The sequence below is a fragment of the Sclerotinia sclerotiorum genome, genomic scaffold (assembly GCF_000146945.2).
Source record: "Sclerotinia sclerotiorum 1980 UF-70 scaffold_5 genomic scaffold, whole genome shotgun sequence".
NCBI classification, from domain to species: domain Eukaryota; kingdom Fungi; phylum Ascomycota; class Leotiomycetes; order Helotiales; family Sclerotiniaceae; genus Sclerotinia; species Sclerotinia sclerotiorum.
Window position 1 is genome coordinate 1,453,063 of NW_001820831.1, and position 26,680 is coordinate 1,479,742.

At 43.0% G+C, this 26,680-nt stretch overlaps 8 protein-coding genes across 8 annotated transcripts; 4 read left to right on the forward strand and 4 right to left on the reverse strand.

Moving 5' to 3' along the window:
• Positions 1–234: 234 nt before the first annotated feature.
• On the forward strand, positions 235–1,623 carry SS1G_04532 (hypothetical protein; the record flags this gene model as incomplete). The annotated part of the gene is made up of 2 exons (XM_001594674.1): positions 235–505; positions 593–1,623. 2 exons carry the CDS (start codon positions 235–237, stop codon positions 1,621–1,623), a joined length of 1,302 nt encoding a protein of 433 aa, XP_001594724.1.
• A 1,634-nt stretch (positions 1,624–3,257) lies between these two features.
• Positions 3,258–4,073, reverse strand: SS1G_04533 (hypothetical protein; the record flags this gene model as incomplete). Its single annotated transcript, XM_001594675.1, has 1 exon — positions 3,258–4,073. One exon carries the CDS (start codon positions 4,071–4,073, stop codon positions 3,258–3,260), a length of 816 nt encoding a protein of 271 aa, XP_001594725.1.
• Positions 4,074–6,116: 2,043 nt separating this feature from the next.
• Positions 6,117–7,445, reverse strand: SS1G_04534 (hypothetical protein; the record flags this gene model as incomplete). Its single annotated transcript, XM_001594676.1, has 3 exons — positions 6,117–6,290; positions 6,339–6,812; positions 6,861–7,445. The coding sequence occupies 3 exons, from the start codon at positions 7,443–7,445 to the stop codon at positions 6,117–6,119; spliced, it is 1,233 nt and encodes a 410-aa protein (XP_001594726.1).
• Positions 7,446–7,771: 326 nt separating this feature from the next.
• SS1G_04535 (hypothetical protein) lies at positions 7,772–8,308 on the forward strand (the record flags this gene model as incomplete). Its single annotated transcript, XM_001594677.1, has 3 exons — positions 7,772–7,870; positions 7,955–8,095; positions 8,225–8,308. 3 exons carry the CDS (start codon positions 7,772–7,774, stop codon positions 8,306–8,308), a joined length of 324 nt encoding a protein of 107 aa, XP_001594727.1.
• A 1,565-nt stretch (positions 8,309–9,873) lies between these two features.
• Positions 9,874–13,474, forward strand: SS1G_04536 (hypothetical protein; the record flags this gene model as incomplete). The annotated part of the gene is made up of 4 exons (XM_001594678.1): positions 9,874–10,013; positions 10,102–10,933; positions 11,004–11,145; positions 11,196–13,474. 4 exons carry the CDS (start codon positions 9,874–9,876, stop codon positions 13,472–13,474), a joined length of 3,393 nt encoding a protein of 1,130 aa, XP_001594728.1.
• A 1,299-nt stretch (positions 13,475–14,773) lies between these two features.
• On the forward strand, positions 14,774–16,790 carry SS1G_04537 (hypothetical protein; the record flags this gene model as incomplete). Its single annotated transcript, XM_001594679.1, has 4 exons — positions 14,774–14,955; positions 15,119–15,218; positions 15,285–15,571; positions 15,626–16,790. The coding sequence occupies 4 exons, from the start codon at positions 14,774–14,776 to the stop codon at positions 16,788–16,790; spliced, it is 1,734 nt and encodes a 577-aa protein (XP_001594729.1).
• Positions 16,791–17,261: 471 nt separating this feature from the next.
• Positions 17,262–22,572, reverse strand: SS1G_04538 (predicted protein; the record flags this gene model as incomplete). Its single annotated transcript, XM_001594680.1, has 6 exons — positions 17,262–17,288; positions 17,375–18,588; positions 18,822–19,985; positions 20,035–21,402; positions 21,535–21,822; positions 21,870–22,572. 6 exons carry the CDS (start codon positions 22,570–22,572, stop codon positions 17,262–17,264), a joined length of 4,764 nt encoding a protein of 1,587 aa, XP_001594730.1.
• A 1,284-nt stretch (positions 22,573–23,856) lies between these two features.
• On the reverse strand, positions 23,857–25,581 carry SS1G_04539 (hypothetical protein; the record flags this gene model as incomplete). The annotated part of the gene is made up of 2 exons (XM_001594681.1): positions 23,857–25,397; positions 25,449–25,581. 2 exons carry the CDS (start codon positions 25,579–25,581, stop codon positions 23,857–23,859), a joined length of 1,674 nt encoding a protein of 557 aa, XP_001594731.1.
• Between the last annotated feature and the right edge of the window lie 1,099 nt (positions 25,582–26,680).

Sequence of the window (26,680 nt, forward strand, 5' to 3'; positions counted from 1 at the left end):
ATATAGCCTTTCATCCCCAGCCTCGTCAAAATAAATTTCTCCTCAAATTCCCCCCCCAAAAATATATAATTTTCTAAATTTCTCCATCTATTCATTTTCTCAATTAAATGAATTGAACCAATTGAACCGCACAATTCCCTTCAGTTATAGAAAAATAATTATGTCATTATTCCCATAACATAACCCTCCAACCATCCATTACAAAAAAGCATCCATCCATCCATCAAAACCACCATGTTCGAAAACCTCTGCACCCTCCCTCTCAGCTCCGAACTCTTCACTCAAACTCTCCACCCTACAGAACCCATTCTTGCAGTTGGTCTTTCGGGCGGTCATGTGCATGCTTTTCGTTTACCGGTTGAGGAACAGGAGCTGGATGAGCATGGTGATGCGGATGGGAATGGGAGTGTGCTGAGTACGGGTACGAGTACAATTGAAACGGAGTGGAGGACTAGGAGACATAAGGGTAGTTGTAGGACTTTGGGGTTTAGTGGAGATGGGGGAGGTTTGTTCTTTTCTGTTTAGTTTTAATCAATGAGTTTTTTTGGGGGGGGTTTTTTTTTTCCATTAATTACTGACTTCAAAACACCAGTTCTCTACTCCGCAGGCACAGATTCCCTCCTCAAAGCAGCTGCTTCTGCTACCGGCCAAGTAATCTCCAAAATCCGCATTCCGAATTCCAACACCGATGCACTGGATCCCCCAACCCTTCTCCATGCACTATCACCCCAAACTCTCCTCCTCGCCACCGATTCCTGCGCTTTACATCTCTATGATCTCCGCGACGTGTCATCTTTCAAATCTGGTAAACCGGCGCAAACGCATTATCCGCATGATGATTACATATCGAGTTTATCGCCGCTTCCTCCTACGGAAATGAGCACGAGCGGGTTTAGTAAACAGTGGGTTACGACGGGGGGAACGACATTAGCGGTGACGGATTTGAGGAGGGGGGTTTTGGTTAAGAGTGAGGATCAGGAGGAGGAGTTGTTGAGTAGTGTTTTTGTGGGGGGGTTGCCGGCGAGGGGAAAGTATGGGAGGGAGAAGGTTTGTGTGGGGAATGGGAATGGGGTGGTTACGCTTTGGGAGAAGGGGGTGTGGGATGATCAGTCTGAGAGAATTATTGTGGATGGGGGTGGGAAGGCTGGGGGGGAGAGTTTGGATTCTATGGTTGCGGTGCCAGAGGAGTTGGAGGGTTCGTATGGGGGGAAATGTGTCGTGGTTGGGTGTGGTGATGGGAGTGTAAGGGTTGTGAGGGTGGGAGGGATGAAGGGTGTAGTGGAGGATTTAAAACATGATGATATTGAAGCGGTGGTTGCGGTGGGATTTGATATTGGGGGAAGATTAATTTCTGGAGGTGGAGAAACAGTTAAAGTCTGGCAGGAAAAAGTCGAGGATGAAGAAGAGGAAGAAGAGGAAGAACAAGAAGATATTGAAGATCATGATGATGATGTCATAGGGGGAAGTGGAAAAAGAACATTAGAAAAAGATAGCGATGATAGTGATGTAAAGGCAGATAGTAGTGATGAGGAAGATGGAGGTCGTAAGAAACGTAAGAAGAAGAAGAGGGGTAAGAAAGGTCAGGTGGGGAATGGCATTTTGGGTTTTAAGGGGATGGAATGATAAATTTTAGTTGGTTTGGTTGAAAAATACTCTCTGTAAGATTATTATTTTTTTGTGTAGTGTAGTATAACGTCCAAAATTTGTAAATCAAAATTATATATAAATGGAAAGAAGGTGAAAGATTGTAGATATATAAATTTACGGCAAATTACTTTTCATATCATCAAAACCGGAATTAATTAATTTACTCTTATACCATTTAGAATCTATAGTACGGGAAGGATAGAATCAATCTATGGTGGAAAAATGGAATAGTGGAGAGGTGAGGGAGTGGAAGTGTGAAAGGGTGGTGCAATTTATAAAAAGTTAGAATCTAATATAGTAGAGTGATAAAATCTGTCTGTAATGGAGAAGTGGAATCTATACTATAGATTCTAAATGGTATGAGAGTAGAATGACCTCACTTTTTGTGGTATAGAAGAAGTATGTTAAAAGGAATAGAAGTTACCGGTACTAATCACGTGTCGTGATTAGTAATACGGTTACCTAAACAGGCTAGATTAGACGAACCATAAGCAGGCATATTGGTCCCCTCCGAGGATACCAAGAGGAGATCTTAATATGCCTACACACGTAGTAATATAGTCAATATAGAGGCCTCTTCCACCCAATCTTTTAATAAAGTAGATAGTTTGAGGTTATTTTAAAGGCTTGGATGGGTGGATAGATGAATAGGGAAATTGGGGAGTAATAGGTTTTGTTGTTGTAAGATTATATTTTTATGGGGAATGTATTGTTATTATTGTTGGTCTTTCATCTGTCTGTTGTTTAGAGATTGATGATTTGAAATATAAGATTTAGAATCGAAATATATAAGAGCTTACCGGGCACTGGATTCATATAATAAAAAAATAAAATAAAAAAAAGATATAATAATTACCTAGTAGGGTTGATGGGCTAATAAAAATATAAGATTATGTTAAAGTGAATGGTTCCTGCGTAGCACGTGCACAGGGCACTAGTCCTATTAGGACTAGATTGAGAAGCTCTCTGTAAGAGAGCTTCGCACTTCCGTAGAACTTAGAAGAGAGATGAACCTACTAGACCAATATTACCTCAGTTCTGCCCTATCAGCTTCCCACTATTCCCTGTGTGAGGTCATTCCTTTTAACAGATTAGAAGAATGATCTTTTATGAGAGTTCACCCGCACAGGGCAGCACTAGATGTAATCTTGTATATATGGTAGAAGTTAATAACTGTGATTTATAGTTGGGAGATTTGTATATGGGAAAAGACGAGAGCATGAAGGGCGAAATATACAGGAACCTTGGTTTCATCATGTTTGATTTCCGCTGAGGCATTGAGATCTTCCATCTGGGTCGTCTGCTGTATTGGTTTGTAATCTTATATGTTGTGGAGTATAGGTATAGGTATAGGTAGGGTGGGATGGGTTATCTTGTATTGTGTGTATGTATATAATATTATTTATTGGGGTTAGGGTCAGGGTTGAATGTGATATGATATGATGATGAATATAATGTTTTGAAATATATATTCTTCTATTGTATATAGTTTAAGTTTTTAGAAATAAGTATGGATTATTTGTTGATTAATTATAAATATATTGTTACTACTATCAAATAATTGATCAAAGACGCTCCAAATATTCTCCAAGCACTGCCCAATACACCATTCACCTAATAGACAACAAACAAACAACCACAAACTCCCCTCCCCTCTGCAGCTCCCTCTCCCTCACCAACCTCTCCGTAACCTCCCCCAACCTCCCCCTATCACACCCCCCCATTTCCCTCCCTAGCACACAAAAAAAATGATCCGCCAATCCCCTCGCCGCCTCCTCAATCCCCCTATTCCACCACATCACCTCCTTTTCCACAATGCGAATATTTTCCCCTGAAAATCCCGCTGCGAGAAGTATATTCCGCATTGTATCCTTCTGGGACCATTTTTCTACTTGTGCAGATGTGGATTTGAGGGCAGGAGAATGGGGATTTAGTATTTTGTGGATTTCGTGGAGGAGAGAGTAGAAAGGGGGGTCTTTCCAGCAGGTTATGGCGGCTTTACCGCCGGGTTTCAGAGTGCGGTTTATTTCTTTGGCGCCGGCTATAGGGTCTGAGAAGAGGGAGATGCCGAAGTTGGTCATGGAGACGTCGAATTTGTTGGTGGGGTAGGTGAGTTTGGTTCCGTCCATGATGTCGATTTCGACTCTGTCGCCCCAGTTGTTTAGGATTACGTTGTTGTTGACTAGGGCGATCATGCTGGGGGCTATATCGGCGGCGTGGACGTGGCAGGTTGGATATGCTTTTAGGAGTGCTTCGGTTGCGAAGCCCGGACCACAGGCATTGTCTAGGAAGATGGGGTTTTCGGGTAGGTCTCCGAGGAGAGATATTATGTATGCAATTATGCGACGGGTGCTACCTCCAAGATGACGCTCGTAGGTTGAGGCTTCGGAGTTGAAGGATTCATAGAGTGTGCATACATCAGACATGGTTACTGGCATTCAATGCATAAGCTAGTACGAGAGAACAAGGATTCAAATTATCTATTAATAGTATTTTGAAATAGAGTAGTTGTTGTTCAATGTACAAGCTGGTGCTAAACAACTAACGCCTAGTGTTGTATGGCGGATGAAAAGATTTGGAGACAATCATTTTGTTTGTGATATAGAAACAAACTTTTCCTACCTGGACAATTGAGACATATTTATGTTTGGAGGACTTCTATATGTATCGTCAAATAGAAAACATCTATTACGCGGTAAGTACCTAGTAATTATCCTTTATCGCCCATCTCCACTACCCAATTGTTACAGCAATTGCTGACATGCACTTGAAGACCAATTGAGCATGATAGAAATTACTTCAATGTAATTTTCTATAAGACCTCTCTACTCCATATACTTGAGTAGCTATTCAGATCCAGAACAAAGGCAGTTGCGAAATTAATCGGCCCTGTAATATTGGTCTAGACTCCGGATGCAAACAAAGACATTCGTGACAACGGACGTATGAAAGATATGAGCGGGAAACTCCACACCCGCTAGAAAGTATCCGCTTGGCGGAAGAAGCCATTCAAATTATTGAATAGTCCTAGGTAAAATGAAATGAATATTTCGTGGCCGTTGACATTGTTGTTGCGTGACAATGTTTTGTAAAGTGTATGTCATCATTTGGCGATAAAGGCACACTGGAGCCATATATAGTACCCCAGAATTCGATATATCTCGAGAGATCTATTATCGGAAAGATACAACTACTTCCGTATATATAAATGGACGAGAGGATACAGATGAGGGAGAGAAAATTCGATGATGGAAGGGCTGGAAACTCCCATGATCTGAGATCTGATACTTAATGAGCTTATGTCCACGGTTAAATATTCCATATTCGAGTAAAAAGACAAAGACTGCTTGACTTTTGATGTTCAGAATAGGAAGAAGTTGATCAGGGCAGATCTGTAAACACTAATGAACTGTGTCAATCGAAGACGATGATGACCACGCGTGAATGCTGGTAACATTAACCTACAAAGTAGACTATTCGAAAACCTAAAGCTGTATTTATCTCTATCAGAATAGCTGACTTGGAGATAAACAAAAGATTCGATGGTATTTCAAGTATAAGTCTGCAGGAAACACATCCTCATATTGACTTCAATAACGTGAATTCGCTGGATTGATGTTGAAAGATAATCCATGAACGGAATAGTATTGCTTACCTAATTAGGATGCTAATTGAGCTCACCGCTGATTGAAGAATCTAACCCTAAATAAGCGACACACCGGCAGAATACAACTACCAGCGTATTTCAAATTTTGATCACACTGATCAAGATAGACATAGGCTACTACCCAGGCCCTCCAGTAATGACTGAAAAGACCGTGATTAGACTCAATCTTTCATTTGCTTAGTGTATTGCTTGATATCTGAAGCCCCAACGGTTTTCAAACTTCACATACCAACCTAGTGGTTACCTACATAGAACAAAATATCTGAATAGAAGAACTATCTATACACGAAAAACACCCCTGATAAGTACATACATTATTACATGTAGCTTTTATAACAATAGGTATCTGACTAGCGAAAAAATGCTAGCATAAAAGGCCTCCCCCTTCTTTTCCTCTCCTTGTACTCGTACTACTCATCCATGCATCCCATCATTATAGTTCATCTTCCAACCATTCATCCCAAAATCATCGTGATAATAGTAATATAGGATGCTAACCTCCTTTAGAGACCACCTGCATGAAAACTTGAGGGGCGCGTTTGTTGTGAACCACGTATTAATGTTTTCTTCATGTGCAGCAACTGATGCAAAGAAATGCAGCGAGGATGTGCAACAATCAGATTTGGAACCTCCTTTTTTCAACCGAGAATAAAAGATGACCACCTAAATTTTATTGCCATCTTTTCACATATGTTATGATGTACCACCATCCGATTTTCCCTATCCTAAAACGCCTTGATTTAAAAATTAAAGCCTTGCGAGTAAATTGGGGTTTTCATGCAGTTGAACGAAATGACATTTTCTAGGCGTTGAGTGTAGCAGTTCTTGCCAATAAACGAACATTGTCGATAAGACCTTCCACCAACTTAAAGTAATCATTTGGCTCGCCATTTCTAGCTTTGAGACCTTGATCTATGACAGCTGCTGCTGAGAGTTCGACTTCAAGCTCATGTTCTTTTTCAGTTCGAGTTACATTCTGCTGATGTTAGTGAGGATTTTAACAAGGGACCAGAAGAAAACTCACATTCGATACCAAGCTTTGAGTGACTTGAGTGAGGTCTACTTGATAATGCGATTGTTTATAACTCAAACGGTCCTTGTTACGATCAGGCCTTTGAGCTCCGTCAGTTGAAGAGACTAGTTCTTCTACTTCACCATCAAACTTCATTTCGAAGTTTATACTAATTCGGCAATCAAGACTTAAACTAGGAAAAAAGATATCCATGTCAGCCACTCTAGCTTTGATGATCTTTGCCAAAGTTTCGCCCGTCTTCTGATCGTGAGTGACACGAACTTTGACAGTGTAACGAGGATTGAGCAAGGCCCGAAGAGCCGGAGGTAAAGTGCCATGCATTGATGAAGGCAGTTCATAAAATTTATCCGTCTCCCGTCGGTGTAAGTAATCGATCTTGACTCGTCGTTTCGGCTGACTAGGATTATTCGGAAAACAGTCCTTAACACGTTCATTCAAAAAGTCGTTTAGCTTCTTATGTTGGAACTATTACAGATGTCAGCAAGACGATACCAAGGAATGTATATAACATACCTCCGTCATTGTGCTTTTGAAAGCAATGAACTGGTTATCCATAAGTACTGTTTCCGAACGGATTGGCAAATTCAGTCGCTGGTTCGTCTCCTTACTGACAAGCTGCCCCAGCTTCGCTTCAATTTCTACCTCCACGCCTCGACTGGCCAACTCTCGTGTGTCCTCACGACTAACGACGTTCATATATAGGAAATCTGCCACCAGCTTTGTCATCTCGGCACGCGGCTGAGTGCCAGATATGCTCGGCTCCCATGGGCCGAGAGGGCCATCCCAATCAACATCATTCCCTGCAGGTCGAGGAATCGCTGGTGATGCTTGGCGCATCCCATTACTCTCTTGCTTTATTAATGTAATTGGCGGGGCTTGCGCCGAAGGTTGAGGAGTCTCTTGTCTCCCGTTGATCTTACGTCCTAAGCCCTTTATTCCTTTGGCACTTCGGGCCCATATCGGTGGCTCGGTGTATCGAGTTCTCTTTCTGGGTGGTTGCTGAGGGGACGGAGCAGTCGCAGAATTGACTTGATGATCGCCGTTGATTTCTGGCTTAACATCGTACTGCTCAACTCGTTGTGGTGCTTCAAAAGACATTTCCTGGTCCTCCAGTTTGCGTTTTGTTGAATGATTATATTCTTCCGGTTGCTGTTGAACCATCGAACTTCCTTTTGTTTGGCTGGGTAGACGCGTTTTGGGACTGACGCTGATAGTCCTTTCTCTGTCGTTCATAGATCGCTGTTGCGTGGAGCTTGTTGACGTTCTTTGAGAGTCGTAAGCGCTTCGTGGAGTGGTCGGCAATCGAGGTGGGATCGAAGCGTTCGCGGGGGCAGGGGATATTTGATTGAAATGAGTACCGGTGAAAGAGCTTGCGAGCACTCCCCGTTGTTGATAGGGACTTGTAGGTTGTGCGAATCCGCCAGATGATTGACGCTGTGGTTGTAGAGGAGGACCTAGAGGGGTGCCTGGGTGAGATTGTTGAGATTGTTGTCGCTGATGCTGAAATGGAAATTGATTTGGTGGTAATTGATTTGTGGAGATGGGACTATCCTGAGTGAATTGGTTTTGATATTGCTGCTGCTGACTGTGCGCTGACGTGGGTGTAGAATTCGAAAGTGAAGATTGTGATCTTTGATGTTGAAGATAGGGATGGGTCGCCCCTGGAATTCCAATTGGTGGTGTTTGTGGAACGGGCGATGCTTGAATCTGTGAATTATATTGTTGTTGATGAGGAGGTGGGTTGGATTGTGAGTAAGTTTCTCTTTGAGGTTGTTGAAAGGTCGGGGGATAATGATGACGTTGAGCAGGACTTTGCGGATTTTGGAGACTTTGCGGGAATGGGTATTGAGCACCGGGAACACTAATTGATGAACTAGGGGTATGCCGATATGGCGAGGGAACCGAATATGAACCCGTTGGAGAACGAAGGTCATTCGGAGGAGGGGCTTGAATGGGAGTAGGAGGAGGCGGACGATTTAGATGAGCTGCTTGATAGGTAGTTGGCGATGCATAAGGCCCACCATTTTGTGAACCGTACTCTTGTGATTGTGAGCCATGTTTGCCTGGACCTGGCGAGACCTGCGACGAATGACTATAATTCCTATAGATTTGTCCTAATGGGGGACCCGTCTGAATTGGAGTTACCGGTGTAGGCGTATTTTGTTTGGATCGTCCCCCTTCGCCATTTTCCGTATTGATGATTGAACGAAGGTCCATGTTTGCGATTCGTTGTCCAGCACCACCATATACGCCCTTCTTGACCCCACGCGCTACACTCTCAATATCTCTTTGTAATCTTCAACCGGGCGTTCATTTGATGGCAATCTGATAATTCGTTGTACAGTTGAGTCGATCTCGTTCTCGAACGTAAGGCTTAATGATGTTGGCGCAAAGGCGCAAACACATTCGAACAGAGGAAGTTGTCAAGAATAAAAGTTTAGGACTACGCAAACAATGATGGATGGGAAACGGAGGGATTAGCCAGAGTAATCTTTTTTTTTTCTTGGGGAGAGTTCGCAGATGGGTCAAATGGAATTTTTAAAGTATTATAAATTTACTGCAGATACATTTATTTTGAAGCCATAGACAAACAAGTATTGGAGATTTGGATATTTGGATATTTGGGGATGAATAGGGGGTTGGTTAGGAGGTTTGAGAGGCAAGAATAAGTTGAGTGGTTTGTGGTTTGTAGCTTCCAGAACCAAATTCCCATAATGATGGAATTACAAGCAAGTTCCTACCTAGTACAGAGAGAGAGAGGGACTGACTGTACTGTATTCGCATCTCAGTCTCAGGACCGGTAGACGAATCATTTACCTTGGAGAGGGTACACAGCATGATAAATCTTTTTGAATGAACTGAGATGAATGAGGAATGAAATGTGTATATAAAATGAAGCTCAGCAGATGAGCTTTAAAAGTATATCCTCAAAAAGTTGATATTTTATACAAAAATAAATTACAGGATTTATTCTTAAATTCATTTAACTTTTTGATGAAAATTAATGGAAAGTTTATTCGATGGAAATTCGGTCATTTTGTGTATTCTGCCTATCCACGACCCCATTCATACCAAGTACCTCTACTGATTGGTTGCTGGGACCAGAGAGCGGCTACAAACATCAATCTTTACTCTCAACCCACAACTCAACTCGAAGATTCAAGCTCCGTCTTACCTAAGCTTTTTCACGTGCTTTACTACCTGGCTCAAGTACATGCCTCAGACATTAATAATTACCCAGATGATTTCCTAAAATAGTTAGCCACTTACTTTTAATGCTCAGCTTTACCGCTTTTCCCACCAGAACAGATTCGTGGTTGAAGCTGTTGACGTGCCAAAAGGTGTGCCTGATTGTTGCGACACTTTTACTCAGAGGTCTTTGTATACAACCACAATAACTCATTTTCAACCCTCATCCATCAAACATTTCAATCCTCTAAACTCTTAGAGACCTTTTCAATAAAGGTCCTCAAATAAATCACCTTCTGAATTCAAATTTCCACGGTTATCAAACCATTATCCAACCATGCCGAGTTTGACTTCAGCCTCTGGTGTCCTGGGCTTCCTTTCTGACGAAGAACCGGAGCTCAAGATTTTCGCCCTTCAAACCCTGAACGACGATATCGATACACTATGGACAGAAGTTGCAGGCTCTGTTTCTCAGATGTAAGTTAAAATCCATGCTATCGCAGATATCAGATGTTAATGCAGCTCCATCATGATGACCAACTGAATACTAATTCGGCCACTTTAGTGAGGCGCTTTACGAAGATGAATCCTTCTCGGAGCGACAATTAGCATCCTTGGTATTGGCAAAGGTCTATTATCATTTACAAGCATACAATGAGAGTATGACATTTGCTCTTGGAGCTGGTGATCTCTTCCAACTCGACAAATCAGGCGAATTCGAAGAAACCATCATCTCGAAATGTGTCGACACTTATATCAGTGTATCTGCTCAACATCATGCCGCACCACAAAAAAGTAAAAATGATAGTGCTTTACCTACCCTCGCAACTACATTCGCCAGCGGAATCAATGATGGCAGTGCTGCCGCTGCGCTAACTTCACCTGTGACGCCCTTCTCGCAATCTACTCTGCCATCCAAATCCCTCTTATCACGAGTCTCTACCGATAACATGTTGGAACAGCCCGTCGCAGAAGGCAAGACCTCGGATTCAGCTATTTTACCAGATCGATCTACTCAGGTTGCGCTCCAAAAAGTCATCGAGAGACTTTTTGAAAGTTGTTTACGCGAAGGGAGATACAGACAGGTTGTTGGAATTGCAGTAGAGGCTAGAAATCTAGAAGTCTTGCGACGAGTCATCAAGCGTGCTAGTGACGATGAGAAGAAGTCGAAATCAAAGCTTCCCGAGGGCACAGCTGGACCAACAGAAGAATTGATGGAATATGTCTTGGACATTTGCATGGGCGTTGTACAAGAAAGAGGGCTTCGAACGGAAATACTGAAGTTGATCTTGGATCTGCTAAATGATATACCAACTCCGGATTATTTTGCAATTGCAAAATGCGTCGTCTATCTTAACATAGACGAGGAGGCATCGGCAATGTTAAAAAAACTTGTGGTAAGTACTTGAAGTGGCTGAAACTTCTGTGAATTCAGGTCTTGCCTGATATGATACTGACCTCGTATAGGCTAAGGGCGATCAGACCTCCACCGCTATAGCATACCAAATCGCTTTCGACCTGTATGATAATGGCACTCAAGAATTTTTGGCCAAAGTCATTAAATCTCTACCCAAAAAAGCTACCGATGCCGAACCATCTACAGAGGAGCGTGAGTAGAATCCATTCCCTTGCTTGGTTTTGTACTGATTTTGTGTGTAGCAACGGAATCCGATCAACTTTTAGGAGAATTGAATGATCAAGCTGGAGGATCCACTGAAGTGGCCTCAGATGAACAAATCAAGGTTTATGATTCGATTCGAAAAATTCTTGATGGCAGTGAGACCATCAGACTTAATCTCGAATTTTTGTATCGAAATAACCACACCGACCTCAGCATCCTCAACAAAGTCCGTGACAGCCTTGAAGGTCGAAACTCCATCTTCCATTCAGCTGTTACGTTCTGCAATGCTTTCATGAACCACGGCACAACCAATGATAAATTCTTCCGTGACAATCTAGAGTGGCTAGGAAAGGCAGTCAACTGGTCAAAGTTTTCTGCTACTGCTGCACTTGGTGTCATTCATCGCGGCAACCTCTCCCAAGCTAAGAGATTGTTGGAGCCTTATTTACCAAGAGCCCCGTCTGTTGGAGGTTCATCTTATAGCCAAGGTGGTGCTCTTTATGCTTATGGGTTAATTTACGCCAATCATGGCGCCGAGGCGCTCGAGGATTTGAACAAAGCCTTTTTGGAGAACCAAGAAGAGGTTATTCAGCACGGAGGTGCTTTGGGGTTGGGAATTGCTGGTATGGCCACAGGCAATCGACAAATCTACGAGGATTTGAAAAACGTGCTTTACGGCGATTCTGCACTCAATGGTGAGGCCGTTGGCCTTGCGATGGGTCTCATCATGTTGGGAACTGGTAATATGAAGGTTCTGGAAGAAATGATTGTCTATGCTCATGAAACTCAACACGAGAAGAGTGTTCGAGGTCTTGCTATCGGCATGGCATTAATTATGTACGGCACACAAGAAGGAGCTGATGAAATCATCAAAGCATTGTTGAATGAACCGGATCCAACTCTTCGTTATGGTGGTATCTTGACCGTCGCTTTGGCATACTGCGGCACAGGAAGCAACAAGGCGGTGCGCAAGTTACTTCATGTAGCCGTCAGCGACGTGAACGATGATGTCCGTCGTGTTGCTGTCATGAGTTTGGGTTTCATTCTCTTCCGCAAGCCCGGAAGTGTGCCACGTATGGTCGAACTTTTGTCTGAATCTTACAACCCACATGTTAGGTACGGTGCTGCTATGGCTCTTGGTATCTCTTGTGCTGGTACTGGTCTTGACGAGGCAATCGATTTGCTTGAGCCTATGATGAAAGACCCTACAGACTTTGTTCGACAAGGTGCCTTGATCTCTCTCGCCATGATCATGGTTCAACAGAATGAGGTAATGAATCCTAAGGTTGCGGAAATTCGCAAAACATTGAAGAAGGTTGTTGCGGATCGTCACGAGGATGCCATGGCCAAATTCGGTTGTGCATTGGCGTTGGGTATAATTGATGCTGGAGGTCGTAATTGCACAATCGGGTTACAGACTCAAACAGGTAACCTCAACATGGCTGGTATTGTCGGTATGGCAGTCTTCACTCAATACTGGTACTGGTTCCCATTCACCCATTTCCTCTCCCTGACTTTCACTCCTACATCCATGATTGGCTTGAACCAAGAATTGGAGATTCCAAGTTTCAAATTCCACAGTGCTACTCGACCAAGCCTCTTCGACTACCCCCCAGAGCAAGAAGTCAAGACGGAGGATGCACCAACTTTAATCGCAACAGCCGTTCTATCGACAACTGCTCAAGCAAAACGCAGAGCACAAAAGAAGGAACGTGCTCAACGACGAGAAAGTATGGATATTGACCAAACGCCTACCACGCCAAAGCTCCCAACTGCAACTGACGACAAGATGGAAGTGGACGATTCAACCAAGGATACGGAAGATAAAGTTGCTGAGAAGAAGGATGAAAACGAAAAAGATACCCCTGCAGAAACCCTGAAGAAGAAACTTGAGAAAGAGAAGGTTGGGTACGAGATTGAGAACATGTCTCGAGTCCTTCCATCTCAACTCAAGTTCATCAGTTTCCCAGCCGGTCGTTATAAGCCAGTCAAGAAACCTACTGGAGGCGTCATTGTGATGATTGATACTCAGCCAGGAGAGGAGAAGGTCTTGATTGAAGAAAAAGTGAAGAAGGTTGAGGTTGAAAGGGCTTCGATGAGTGCAACTCTTGAGGATATGCGTGTAGAGGCTCTCAGCGTGCGCGAGGGAGGTGACGTCCCTTACCCCAGAACTCCTGCAAATGAAGGTGAATGGGCTTTCCCCGGAGCAGCAGCTGCAGCAGGTGTTTTGACTGCTGTCGATGAAGATGAAGAGGGCGCCGAGGAAGCTCCTGTACCCCGGGATTTCGACTATTTCTCCGATGGGGAAGAAGAGTAAATCATTTTATTCGAGGGTAGCGGAGGGGTGTGTAATTTTAGCAATCCGCATTCAGGGGAAGGGTGTTTTTAGGTGCAGTCCCTCGGTAGGTAGCATCATGCATGTATTGAAGAGGATGGCATGCATTGTGATAGTATAGACATGTGTATAACAGATCATACCAAGTGAAGCAATCATTCTGTGTGATGTATTATTGAGGTGATTCATGACCTTTTACAGTTCTACCAATACTCTAATTTGCAAAATAATTCACGGATTGATACCTATCGAGGACCTACCAAAACGATCGCCATTGATTCGTTGTGACAAGTGGCTTACCCGGAATAAATATTAAACTCTTTATTTAGACAAGTGATGGAGGTTTTTTTTTTAAAAAAAAATAAGAAATCGAGATGGTGCTGTGGGTAATAAATTTTGATCGTTTTAATGACGAGGGAGAGTGTAGATAGGCTAATTTGTATAAAGTATAAAGCACAAAGTATATGTTTGATGGTTTTAACTTTTGGGAAGTGATGGATATTCGTTGGAGATTCTGAAAATATACTATTACTGTTATTCTCAGTGTGATTTTTTTTTGGACTTTATAATTACCCCTTTACATTTTTAGTATGGTTTTTTTTTTTGAGATTAAGTGTTAGATCTTGGTATCTCCCCCGCCTAGATGAGCTTGGTGTTGTTTAGGTTTACGTTCAGATTTAGATTCTACCTATCTGACAAGCTTTATTTATTCAACGCCTCATGAGGCAAATAACACTTCAAATAAATATTTGAGAATATTTGAAAGATCCAAAATATGCATACGATATCGGAGAATGGGATAAAAATTAAGGTTTAGATACACATTCAAGTGAAGTGCATAGAAACCCTCGACAAAATTACCTTCTAAAGACAATCTCGACTGAGGATATGCAAGTGCAAGGTTCCTCTGATGATTTTCGGCTGATAACCTCAGCTTGTCTGCTGCTTCCTTTTCTGGTTCGGGGATTTCTGCATGGGCTCTTATCTGTGTGCTTATCCTTCCCCGCTTCGATATCTTTCGCATGCTACTAGATACGGTATGAGGGGATGGGGAGATCTGAACAACGAGTCTTGTTATGTATCTATGTAGGTTGTGTGTGGTAGGGTGAGGTAATACTGCATACTGCACAGTATGTATATATTTCCCCAAAGACCGAGTCTTGTTATCTCTCGATCTCTTTTTCCTACGTTTTGTTCCTGCTCTTCCTTCATGTTCGAGGTTTGAGGACGGAGCATTGATTGATTGATAAGCTGGGTATATGAGAAGGATAAAAGACGATAATGCGTTCCTTAACTTCAATACCGTATATTCCAACCGGAAAACAAATTAAAGAACGATGTACGTCGGTCAAAGCATGGGAGTTACCGAAACAGAAGAGTGCGTTGGCGCCAGAACATATTTGGACTAATGAGGATATGGATCCGGTGAAGAAGGAAGATCAGACTTGGACGTTGTGGACTTGGTGAGTGTGGATTTTGTTTTGGTTTTGATTTTTTGATATGCAGGTTGGGGTTCGGGGTTCTTAGGGTGATGCTTGGGAGATAGAGAGTGGTGAAAACTGGATGAATTTATGGAATTGAAGACGGATGAAGTGAGTGCAATGATGATTGACGAATTTAACATAGGATGGCTTATTGGGCAACTGATACGATTAATCTTGGAACCTGGGAGACGGCAAGTAGTGTTTTAGCCGTGGGATTAACATGGCGAGAAGCAATTCCAATCGTGAGTTTTCCTACACAACTTCACCATCTTCTCATCGATCATCAAATCACACTAACACATCAAAAGATGATAGTAGGAACAACCTGCGTAGCAATCCCCATGGTACTCAATGGAGCCATCGGCGCAAAACTCCACATACCATTTTCCGTCGCAATTCGAGCATCCTTCGGTTATTACTTTGCGTACTTTTGCATCATTTCAAGATCTATATTGGCCATGTTTTGGCTGGGTATTCAAGGTGCTAATGGAGCAGGGTGTATTACGGTTATGATATTGGCTATTTGGCCTAGTTATGCAAACGTACCGAATCATATTGCGGAGGGACAGGGAATTACAACACAAGGAATGATAAGGTATGTTACTCTGTAAGAATAAATGGGAGAGGATACTAATAGCATGATTTATAGTTATTTTCTTTTCTGGATAATCCAACTCCCGCTGCTCCTCATACCACCTACACGCCTCCGTTACCTCTTCGGTGTAAAACTTATCGCAGCCCCTGTTGCTGCTCTTGCAACGATGGGTTGGTGTATCCACAAAGCCGGCGGTTCAGGTTCGATCTTTGATCTCCAACCTACAGTCTCCGGATCCGCAAAAGCTTATCTCTGGCTTTCTTGTATGTCTTCCGTAACGGGCACATGGGCTACATTATCATGTAACATACCCGATTTCTCTCGCTACGCACGATCATCCAAAGCTCAATTCATCCAACTTCCTTTTCTTCCCGTGATTTTTACCCTATGTGGTACAATCGGCATCGTCACTACTTCAGCCACGGGGATCATCTACGGAAAACCTATCTGGGACCCCCTCGAAATTATTTCAAAATGGCTAGATCTAGGACACGGAGGACGCGCCGCTGCATTTTTCGCAGCAACAGCTTGGTACATCGCACAAGTCGGCACAAATATTACGGCAAACTCAATTAGCGCAGCAAATGATCTCACCGTTCTTTTTCCCCGCTACGTTAATATCGAACGTGGATGTATCATCGCAGCCATAGTCGGAGGCTGGGTCATCGTCCCCTGGAAAATCATCAGTTCGGCCGAAACTTTCCTCGCCTTCATGGGCGGGTACGCAGTCTTCCTCGCACCTATTGCTGGCATCCTCGCCGCAGACTACTGGCTCGTCAAAAATCAACACATCGATGTTCCCGCCCTCTACGATCCAGATGGAAGATACAAATACTGGTTTGGAATTAACTGGCGCGCTTTATTAGCATTACTCATAGCCGTCGCTCCGAATTTACCGGGATTGGGATACAGTATTGGATTACAGACAGATGCGACGACAGGGATACAGACGGATACGGTAAAAATTAGTGAGGGTGCGAAACATCTTTATACTTTTGATTGGCTTTTTGGATTCGTGGTTAGTGTGTTGGTTTATACGCTACTTAGTTGGATGTGTCCGGCTCGAGAATCCTTGCTGGATCATACGGTTTATGGGGATGTGGTGGAGGGCGTGCAGAGTGATATCGATATGGATAGTGGGGGTGAGTGTGCTATTGTGGGTATAGTTGGTACTGGGGAGAAGAGTAGAGGGCATGCGAAGGAGAGAATGGGAATTTGATGCGCGTACAATGGTTTCTGTGAAGTGGCGTACTCTGGGATTGAATCATGACTCTATTTTGAGAGGGGAAAAAGGTGCGGGGTGGATGAACAGGGTAATATACGCATACTAAGTAGTTTTTAGAATATTCATTTTAGAGATAAAATAAGACTTACATGCTACAGAAGATATTTGCTTCATATCAAAATCAAATTCACACAAATAACAACATGTAACACATAACACAAACCCCAAACTCATCAATAATTCTATATTCTTTTCCATCCAAACACGATAATTACACATCAAACCAGAACAATTTTGAACCCAAAATGTCATACATATACTTAATAACTAAGGAAGATAAATACAAAATACAAAACACAAACACACCTAAAAAGAAAAAAGAAACAAATCCAACAGAAATCAAACCCCGCCATAATAACCACCAATTCACACTTCAATTTTATTTCCTCCCCCCCATCATCTCAACTAACCTCTCAGCCGCTCGACCTCGTTCTAGTCCTTGTATTTCTTGAAGTTAGTCCCCGTCTCCCACCCCCTGCAGATCGCTCCACCCCATCATCTCTCGCCACACCATTTACCTCCTGTGTATCCGCCTCATATTCTTCCCAAATCACATCTAAATCCTCTTCTACATCCTCATCTTCATGTTCATCTTCAAAATTGAAAAAGTTCGGTTTGGACTGTGAGATATTTCTCGGAGTGCGTGTACTTGGTCTTCTCGACACTGGTTTTGCTTTCGGTTCTGGCTCTGGTTCCGTTTCTGTTTCTGTTTCCAGTTCTGGTTCTGGTTCCGGTTCTAGTTCCAGTCCTGATCCTTCCTCTTCTTCTTCCTCTTCTCCAGACTCTGATTCAACACTGGGAGTTTGGATTGCCGTGCGCATACGTTTAGTTGATCGAGTAGCGGGTGGACTTAATTCTTCTTCTGGGATAGGAGCGGAAGCTTTACGTTTCGTAGGGGAGACTGGAAGGATAGGTTGTGGACGAGAGGATTTAGGTTTGCTGGGTGTTTTTCTTATGATTTCGGGTTCTGGCTCAGGCTCGTAATCACCAAGTAAAAAGAGATCTTCGTCGTCTTGATAGTGTGCTAAGTCATCGTTTTCGATACTGTGGTGTATTCCTTCGTCTTCGGAAGATATCCATGATGCTTGAAATGCGTAGCCGGTTTTTTGGGCGTTGGGACCAAATTTTTGGGACCCCGCTCCTCCACCAGAAGCTACTAAAGCCGTAAAATTTGCTTGGCCCGGTTCGGGGAGTGGGGTCAGATTTCTGTCAAGGGTTTGCGCATTCATTGCATTGGCTCTTTCGAAATGCTCCAACAACGCTTTGAGTTTACTGACATCTCTAGTACTACCGTCTTTGAATACCTTTGGCACGCCGATTACGTCTGCGATACCTTGATAGCTGCGGTGACGATAATGATCTTCGATTGGAATGTTGTTTCCAGGATTTGAGCCGGGTACGGCTATTCCCTTGCCACAACCAGGGAATGGACAGGCGAATGGATGAGCTTGTTTTGGATCAAAGTGCGAAGACATGTGTTGAAAAATTTCCGCGCGGCTCATGCCAACGGTGTGGAAATTACACCCATAGAGAGCCCACGGGCACTTCCCAAGATTTTCTTTATCCTGAGCGTAAGGTATCAATGGTCTGTCTTCTTGCGGAAGATGTGACTCTCTCTCGGCTAATGCTCTTTCGCTTTCGGCGATCTCGCCTTCTCGCTTAGTTATCCAGGAGAGAGTGGCTGCATTTTTGGCCGCGACGCGATTCAGTGTTGCGGTGCGGGCTTGAAGCTCTGGATAAAGTTTGGTGAGTCAGCTATGGTTACACGACCCGTAAGTGGACGAGGTGCAATCCAGATACGTTTTACGAGCTCTTCAAGATCTGAAATACGCTCTACGAGATTCTCAAGTTCTGGAAGAAAAGAAGGAGTATCAGCTTGATACCCTTCGAAAAAAAAATGGATGGAGCCAAGATTTTGAAGGGATTATTGGCATTGGAGGAAATTAATCAATCGTAGTGACATACCTTCAATTCGATGCTTTAAATTCTCCGGCTCTTTTGTTCTGATGGAACAGTACACTCTATGGTCATCCAATTGCGCTTCGTTGGCACCAAACAATTTTGTGCCACATCTCAAGCAATACTTCTTCGGCAAACCTTGTGGTGATGTACAATGGTCGTCATGGTTCTTGATTTCGTCTGAACCCCATGCACTCTTGTCAATGCCACATTTAGTACAGAACTTTTCACCTTGAACTCGATTCTTAGCGGTACAGTTGATAACATGAGAACCGCGTTCTGCCTCGTCCTCAGCTGTACGATTTTGACCACAATCGCGGCAGAATGAAGGCGCTAGGTCGAGTGGTCCACGATCTGGCTTATCAAGGCATACATATCTGTGATGAACTAATTCGGCATGGTTACAGATTGCGGTACGAAGTCCACACTTGTCACAAAATTCGACAATGCCTGGTAAATGATCCGCCATATGGCGAATAACCTGTTCCGCTGTAAAACCACTAAGTTTGGCATCGCATAAGGGACATTCAATACTGTTCCAGAAATTGCGGATCATTGCGGTATCTGCCTCCACTTGGTGGGTTTCTAGATGCTCTTTCTTTTGCTCCATGGTCATAATGGACCAAGATTCGCGCTCGCAAAGGGGACACTGCCCTTCCCTCTGAAGCTGAATAAGATGCTGCGCATAATGCGTTTGTATTTCAGCATGTTCATAACCAGCCAGGGTCACTGAGCAGACAGAACAGTTGTAGGTTCGTTCCAGCAGTCCATTTCTTAATTTTTGATTCTCCTCTGCTAGTTGCAAGATATCAGTAGGGGTCAAGCGCTGCGTATAAACTGAAGGAGTTTGTATAGAAACTCCTAAGGACAACTCTTTACTGGGCCCGTAGGTGGGTGCTGAAGGATCAAACCCAGGTTCAATGACAGATTGATCCTGAATGTAAGAACGACGTTGCAATGCATCTTTACGATGTTGATCTGTCATCCAAGTCTCCCATTTTGGAGTTATTGTCTTTTCAGCGGTGGCTAAAATGAGTCGTGTTTTGTTAATACGAGGCTGTTGAAATGTATCGACGACAGGTGCTACAGGTACTGGATTGAGGTCCACCGGAGCAGGAGGAGGTAATTGACGAGTGTGTCTATAACCCCATGGGATAGTATCAGGCTGTACTGTAAAGCTATTAGTCGATAACATCGTCTTGATCTTAAGGGAACTTACTGAAAGTCCTAGTGCCTCTCCGCTCTACATAGATATCTGTCTCAGTGAACCAATCGAAGATATACCTTCTCCAATAACTCTCCGTGGTTCTCCGATCTACGCCAAATACATGGTTCTTATGTGGTCCCATCAAGACAAAGTTCGAGTCGAGAACAGGGTCCCAATCATCATACATTTGACTAACATTTGCTCTGAAGTTCTCGAGCGAAGTATTATGTTGTTCGTCAGTCGTATTCCATTGCCAGATACGGGCAGGCTCTTTATGGTCCTGAATGGTGAAAACTCGATACTCCGGACGGAACCAAATATTCGAGAACGTTTGAATACGACCGGCAAAAGCCTCAGTCAGTTTTCGACGCTTCTCTGCGTCTGAATCATGGCTGTGAACTTGCATTATGACGGATGGGTAGTTCTCCTCACGTTCTGTGGCGCTAAACCACATCGCAATAGCGCTACCGTCCGGGAAGGTAGAATTTCGACGATGACGGTGAACTTTTCTCAGTCGTTCCAGGATGTAATCGTAAATCTGCTGAAATTCCCACCGTTTAAATACCATATCGATCTGGTGATCATCTCCAATGAGGTGGAGGCTTAGTGCCTGCTCGGGTCTTATTCCGTGATCGAGAATTGGAACTGTTAGAGTGAGCTGGCACGATAATGGATTGGCATCAGGGGCTGGTGGATTCCTCTTTTGTTCTTCGATCCGCTCTTTTAGCCAGTTCCAAGTTTGGGAAGTTACTTCCATACCACCAGTACCAATGTAATGTTGGAAATCCTTTCCATCCTGTGAAGTAAAAAGATTTACGTTACGACAAGGACGATCTCTACCGAAAATGGCAGTGAAAGCTCTAACGAACGCAGGCTGTAAATGATTGATACAATATGGGTGTGGCTTCTCTGATAGGTCTAAAGGTACTTTCCAATAACTCTCCGTTCTGTTTTGTTGATTGGTCAGCCTAACTATCTGAATGTTATCTGCAGCTGGTTCGACGACATTTAGTTGTGCTGGCGCATATCCACTAACATTACGAACGAAGACTCTCGCGTTGTTACTTGCTGCACCAAGGAGGTACTCATCCCTGAGAGCGAGAAAATCGTTTCTGTATTGCATTCTAGTAAAATGCATTGGTGACAGTATGCGATCTTGAAGATGAACATCAACCAAGAAAGACCAATTGGATCTCGGATCTATGTTCAAAAGTTTCGTGACGCCGTGTTTGAAATCAAGATATGTTGGAGTGGTTTCCCTCTGTCCAAAATACGAATAAATCTTATGCCTGGATACTTTCCTACTCTCATCAGGGAACTCTCGGGCCAAACGACCCAAATCCTCATAGAATTCAGGAGTATGTTCACCAACAAAACGCTCTGCTTCGATTATGATAGTGAGTTGATTGTGATCCACTTTGCCAATTGTTTTCTCAATTACTGGCCACTTTGCTGAAAAGTTTTCGTTTGAGTATATTGGAATCGCAATTAGTAGTGGTATGTCTATCTTACGTGGATCTGTCTGGCGGTAAATATCAATGTTGAAGCGCAGGTCCGCAGCATCCGGGAAATTTAGAAGCTCATGTGCAGAAGCAAGGAATTCTTCTGAAGTCAGATGTGTACGGCGAGATTGGTGTACAGGACCTGGGCCCAATAGATCAAGGTAGAGCCCTTTCAGTGCAGGCTCTTTACCAGCCCCGCCACGCATATTAATGGTCGAACCCCATTCACAATCACTACTATCTGCAAAATCCAATTCTTCAATAGAACCAGCACCACCTCGCATGCTTACTCGGGGACCTGCTTATGTTAGCGGATGCATCATAAAGAAATTTTAGGTAACAAACGTCGGATTATTTGGTATCCAAAAGCTCTTTCGAAGTATGAATCCAAGAATTCCAGAGGCTTCTCGGAATAAACAATTCTTTGTGTTCGAGGGGGAGAAGGGGCGGGATCTTCTTCATCATCCTCGGAATCTCTCCATTCTGGAGTGAGGACCATGATATTGTTCAATGTCATTGGAGCTACAGGAAGACCAAAGTGAACCATTGTCATTTTTGTGGCGAGATTATCGAGTTGCCCATCGAAGCGTCCATTGGGACCAATGTTTTCATAATAGTCTCTACTTTGTTGATCTCTAACAGCTTGAACCTCATTACTCCACGCCTGAGGGTTGATCAGAATCTTTTGGATCTCTTCAAAGTGATCATCAAGAACGTCAGATATTTTCTGGGATTTGAGAAGCTCGGCATAGTATGCACGGGTTTCTTGCCAAAGGGGACTTTCGGGGTCAATATCCGGCATCCATTGTAGACTTCGGCTTTTGTTATTAAGCTCGTCAAAAATTTTCTTGTCTAATTCCCCATCAAAGTATTTATCAATAGCGTTCGCTTGCTCACGTCGTAACTGGGAAATTTCTGGCTCCGAGAGGGGCCTAGTATTCCGAGGAGCAACAGGAACTTCGACTGGTTCAATGGGTTGGGGCAAGAAGTAATCCTTCAAGGATGAGAATATATCTCTCAGAGCTTGTCCGGTTGGAAATCCTGCCATATTGGGCGATGATGGTTGTGAAAGTTCAGGAAATAAAGATGGAGATACTATCTCAATAGATAAAAGATCAACAAAGACGAGGAGAAATATACACGGTTAAATTATCAAATAATTGAGCTTCAGAAGCTACCAATTCCTTTGTCGGCACAATTGACCGGAAAGATGTATCAAGGATGACATCTTTGATTTGCGTGAGATACTTGTCCACTTCCTCCAATTCCATAGAGTAGCGAAATTGCATTGTTAGAATTCTTTGATAATGATCAAAGACTAATGCATATGATGATCTTGATTGGATACAGACAATTCAGGGACATTGAAATGGAAAAATAAGTCGTTTGCGGTATTGGAAATCAAAGAATCATTTTCTGCTGCAGACATTCTTTGATAGTCATTAAAACTTCAAAGTTTTGCTAGACGGTAACTTGCGACAGCAACATTTATGGCGAGTCGCTATTAAAATACGGTAGGTTTATGTTAGTTATGATAGCAGCCGGCATAATACTTATCAAAAGAAAGAAAAGATTGAGATTTCATAATTGAGGTGCTTGTTGAAGTTTGATACGAACAGAAACAAGAGAAAAAGAAAGAGGAAGCCCTAGAAGACCGAGTCACATGATTCAAATCAACAAATTTCCTCTTGCGACTTCACGAACCTTTAATAAGTTCTAGTTAAATGACATAGCGACCTGGGAGATCGAGATATGGACACATTGAACGACTGATCGCCATAAAATCTAACATTGGGTTTGAGCGTATTGTACATTGTCTAGGATCAGATTTTATATGTTCTCATGGCATTGCTTTCTTACAGCCGTGCGAGTTCACACCATACGATAGTATCGTCATACTTACGAGGACGGCACAAATGTTCATCCACTTTCTTATGGCCCTAGATTCATAAATCTAGATTCACGTTGAAAACAGAGAAGTGTTCTTTTTCCATCACCTTTATTTGAGCTTCATTTCTCGTAGCACGTGATGGTCAAAAAGCGTGACGTGTCACCCAGATGTCTAGCAGATAGGTTCGAGAGTGGCTGTACGATAGTAAAATAGGTACTTAATTAGATCGGCATAATCTTATAGCTGAAAGATTTTTGAACTATACTCTTTCTTTTTGGCCCAGTTCGAAGTGGCATTGACTCAAATCGGTTTGGACCTTGGTGGATATTCATATTGAACTGGAAGGCGGAGGTTAGATATTTTACTAGGTATCTTGCCATTGTTGCTCATTCTGCTATTCTAGAGTACATTCGTTCTAACTTGACCTATCCATGACAGCATTTAAGTACTCATTAATTTCTTCGACTTTTCCGGCCAGCTCGTCCTTCTCTTGGCTTTTACAAAGAAATTATTCGGTCGAATCAGTTGAAATGACGGGTCGTATTCCACAGGCTCGTTACCTATCTTCTCAAACTGATATCTATATATTAACATTGAAATAATGACTTTTACTTCCTGCAATGCGAAATTAAAACCGATACACATTCGAGGACCAGCTGCGAATGGTACATATGCGGTCTTATGTCTCGCTTTCACTTTTTCTGTATTCCAACGATCAGGATCAAATTCTGCTGGGGAGTCCCAGACCTTGGGATTGTTGTGAATATGATGAATGCCAATGATCATTATGGATCCTTTGGGAATGCGGTAACCACCTGGGACAATTACATCGGCGAGAGCGGTACGACCTGGTTGGTAGGAGGGATTGTGGAGACGTTGAGTTTCTTTGATGAGAGTCCCAAGAAACTCGAGCGAATTTGCAAGATCGGGTGTCCATTCTGTATCCTCGGTGACATCGTGGTCAACAAGTTCTTGAAGCAAGCGTTCTTGATTGCCGGGATATGAAGCAATACTATATAGCAGCCAACTGAGAAGTGAAGCTGTCGTGACGAATCCAGCTCCTATGACTACTAGTGATGCATTGGTGCGATATTTCTCCGCAAGCTTGTTGCCTTTCTCATCGGTTGCTCTAGTGAGGTAATCAACAATACAAGACGCCTTCAAAGCAGCATCTTGAATGGGCAAATCTTCGGTTCCACCAACTTTAACGTTTTTGATAGCTTCTTCTATCAGCTCTTTCACTTGTGCTTTGTTCTCCTTCAATTGTTTTGGTGCTCCCCATGGCATGTGAGCATACCAATCTCCCATCGTGGAGACTTTCTTGTTGAGTTCCAAGTTGTGACCGACAAGCTTTACGAGGTCATGAAGAGGTGCATCGACCGAGTCAAAATGGTGCATTTCCATTCCCAAAGCCAGTTTTCCGATAGCTGTGGAACCCATTTTGAACATATATTGGTACGCATTCCAAGCTTCACCCCGCTCGTCCAGTTCATCAAATACCTTAAAAGCTTGCTCAGCTGTGTTCTGCATTTGAGGTGTATAATGCCTAACAGCTTTTGGACTGAGTGCTGGTGCTAAGAACTTGTGCGTTTCTTTCCAAGATTCGGTATCGGTATCGGACAAGAAGACACCTGCCAGATCATCTCTGATACCATATAATGGATGATCAGAAGTGATGACTTTTGACCAGTAACCTCCTTCTCCAAAACAAACATTGGCTACCTTAGGATCATTAGTATAGTAAGCCGTACGACCCATATCTGTAGTTTTGAACACCGGCCCATACTGATCAAAAAGACGTTGATGATTCCCGAGATGATCAGGGTACACTTCATAGTAACTTCCGGCGATGGGAAGACCTGTTGGTCCAGGGACATCTCTGACTTGGTTTCCATCAATGAGGATACCGATCGGGGAAGAAGCATCTACGAAGTTGTCAAGATCATCAAGGACACCATCTTTATCGGTTTGAAACGAAATTCCTAACAGTGTATTAGAGTTTGCGTAGATTATTCAAAACATGATGGGTTTACCTGATGGATCCGCAATCGAGAACTTTTGGGCGACAATGTATTGTAAGTACTCGAAAGTGTTTTGAAGATCAACCTCGAGTTCTTCGGCAGTCTTTGCTGGCTGACCCAGTAGAATGAAGGACTTCTTGACCATATTAAAGTTATATTTGGGTATATCAGGAGAAGAAATTAAAAAAATGTTGTAGAAAAGTGCTATGAAGTAAGTATCAAGTTAGATAAAGTACGAGGACTGAGTTCTATGATATAACCAGTCGATTTGTGGTATCAGCTTGCTTTGAATAAGAAATCGTTGGGCCTTCACGCCCCCCTATTTAGCCTCCCCACTATTATCACACATCTCCAATCTTTGGAAAAAGAAGTTGACTTCCTTGAATGATTCATCTTCGCCTTGATTGATCGTTATCATTTTTTGCTCTGAATATATGAAGTATTACATGGTTTCAAAGAATTTATTTTTATATATTTTACAAGGATCAACAGGAAGCGTTATCCAAGAAAAGCTAATTCCTTCTCATAGTAGGGCCGGCTAAGTGGCGGGGCCCCTGAACAGCCGACGATTATTCTGGAATATAACGAAACTATTTAGAAAAAATTCTTTCATGCAGCTTCTTGAACGTTACCATTGGTAAATCACTTGTGGGTACCTAAACGGCGTCCCCGTTTCCCGAATTTGACCGCGGCTCCTCGGTATGTTTCTGTTTCTTCACCAATTTATTTACAACGTGCCGAATAATCTACACTGGGTACGGAGTACCGTCTTCTAAACTAACAGATAAGGACTCACACTAAGCCCTTTTCTGACACGGATCAATGAAGGGCTAGGGTTCAAAACATGCTTTTTCAACCTCCTATCGCAATATCAGACATTCGGGTTTCAATTGACCTATGAAATCATTGGAATCTCAGATTATTCATGACTATTAAAAGTTGCCAGGCACGATTTCAGCACTTGAACGGGAAGTCAAGTGTAGAACTAATCGCGGTTCCCGAGCTTCATGAGACTGAAATACCCATTCTAATAGGCGATATTGCAACTATTTCATTTCAAGGGTTTTAGTGTGAGTTCTTACTTGTGAGTTGAGATGTTTCTCGTACAGTCAATATCCATAAGAAGTTCAAAATAACCTCATGATGACCGGTCGATAATGGAGTTAGGTAATCTCAGTTTCCGAGCCGCTGAACTGGGAGATCGCCTTAGTGGGGCCATTTACCCATGCTAGTTCGATCGTTCT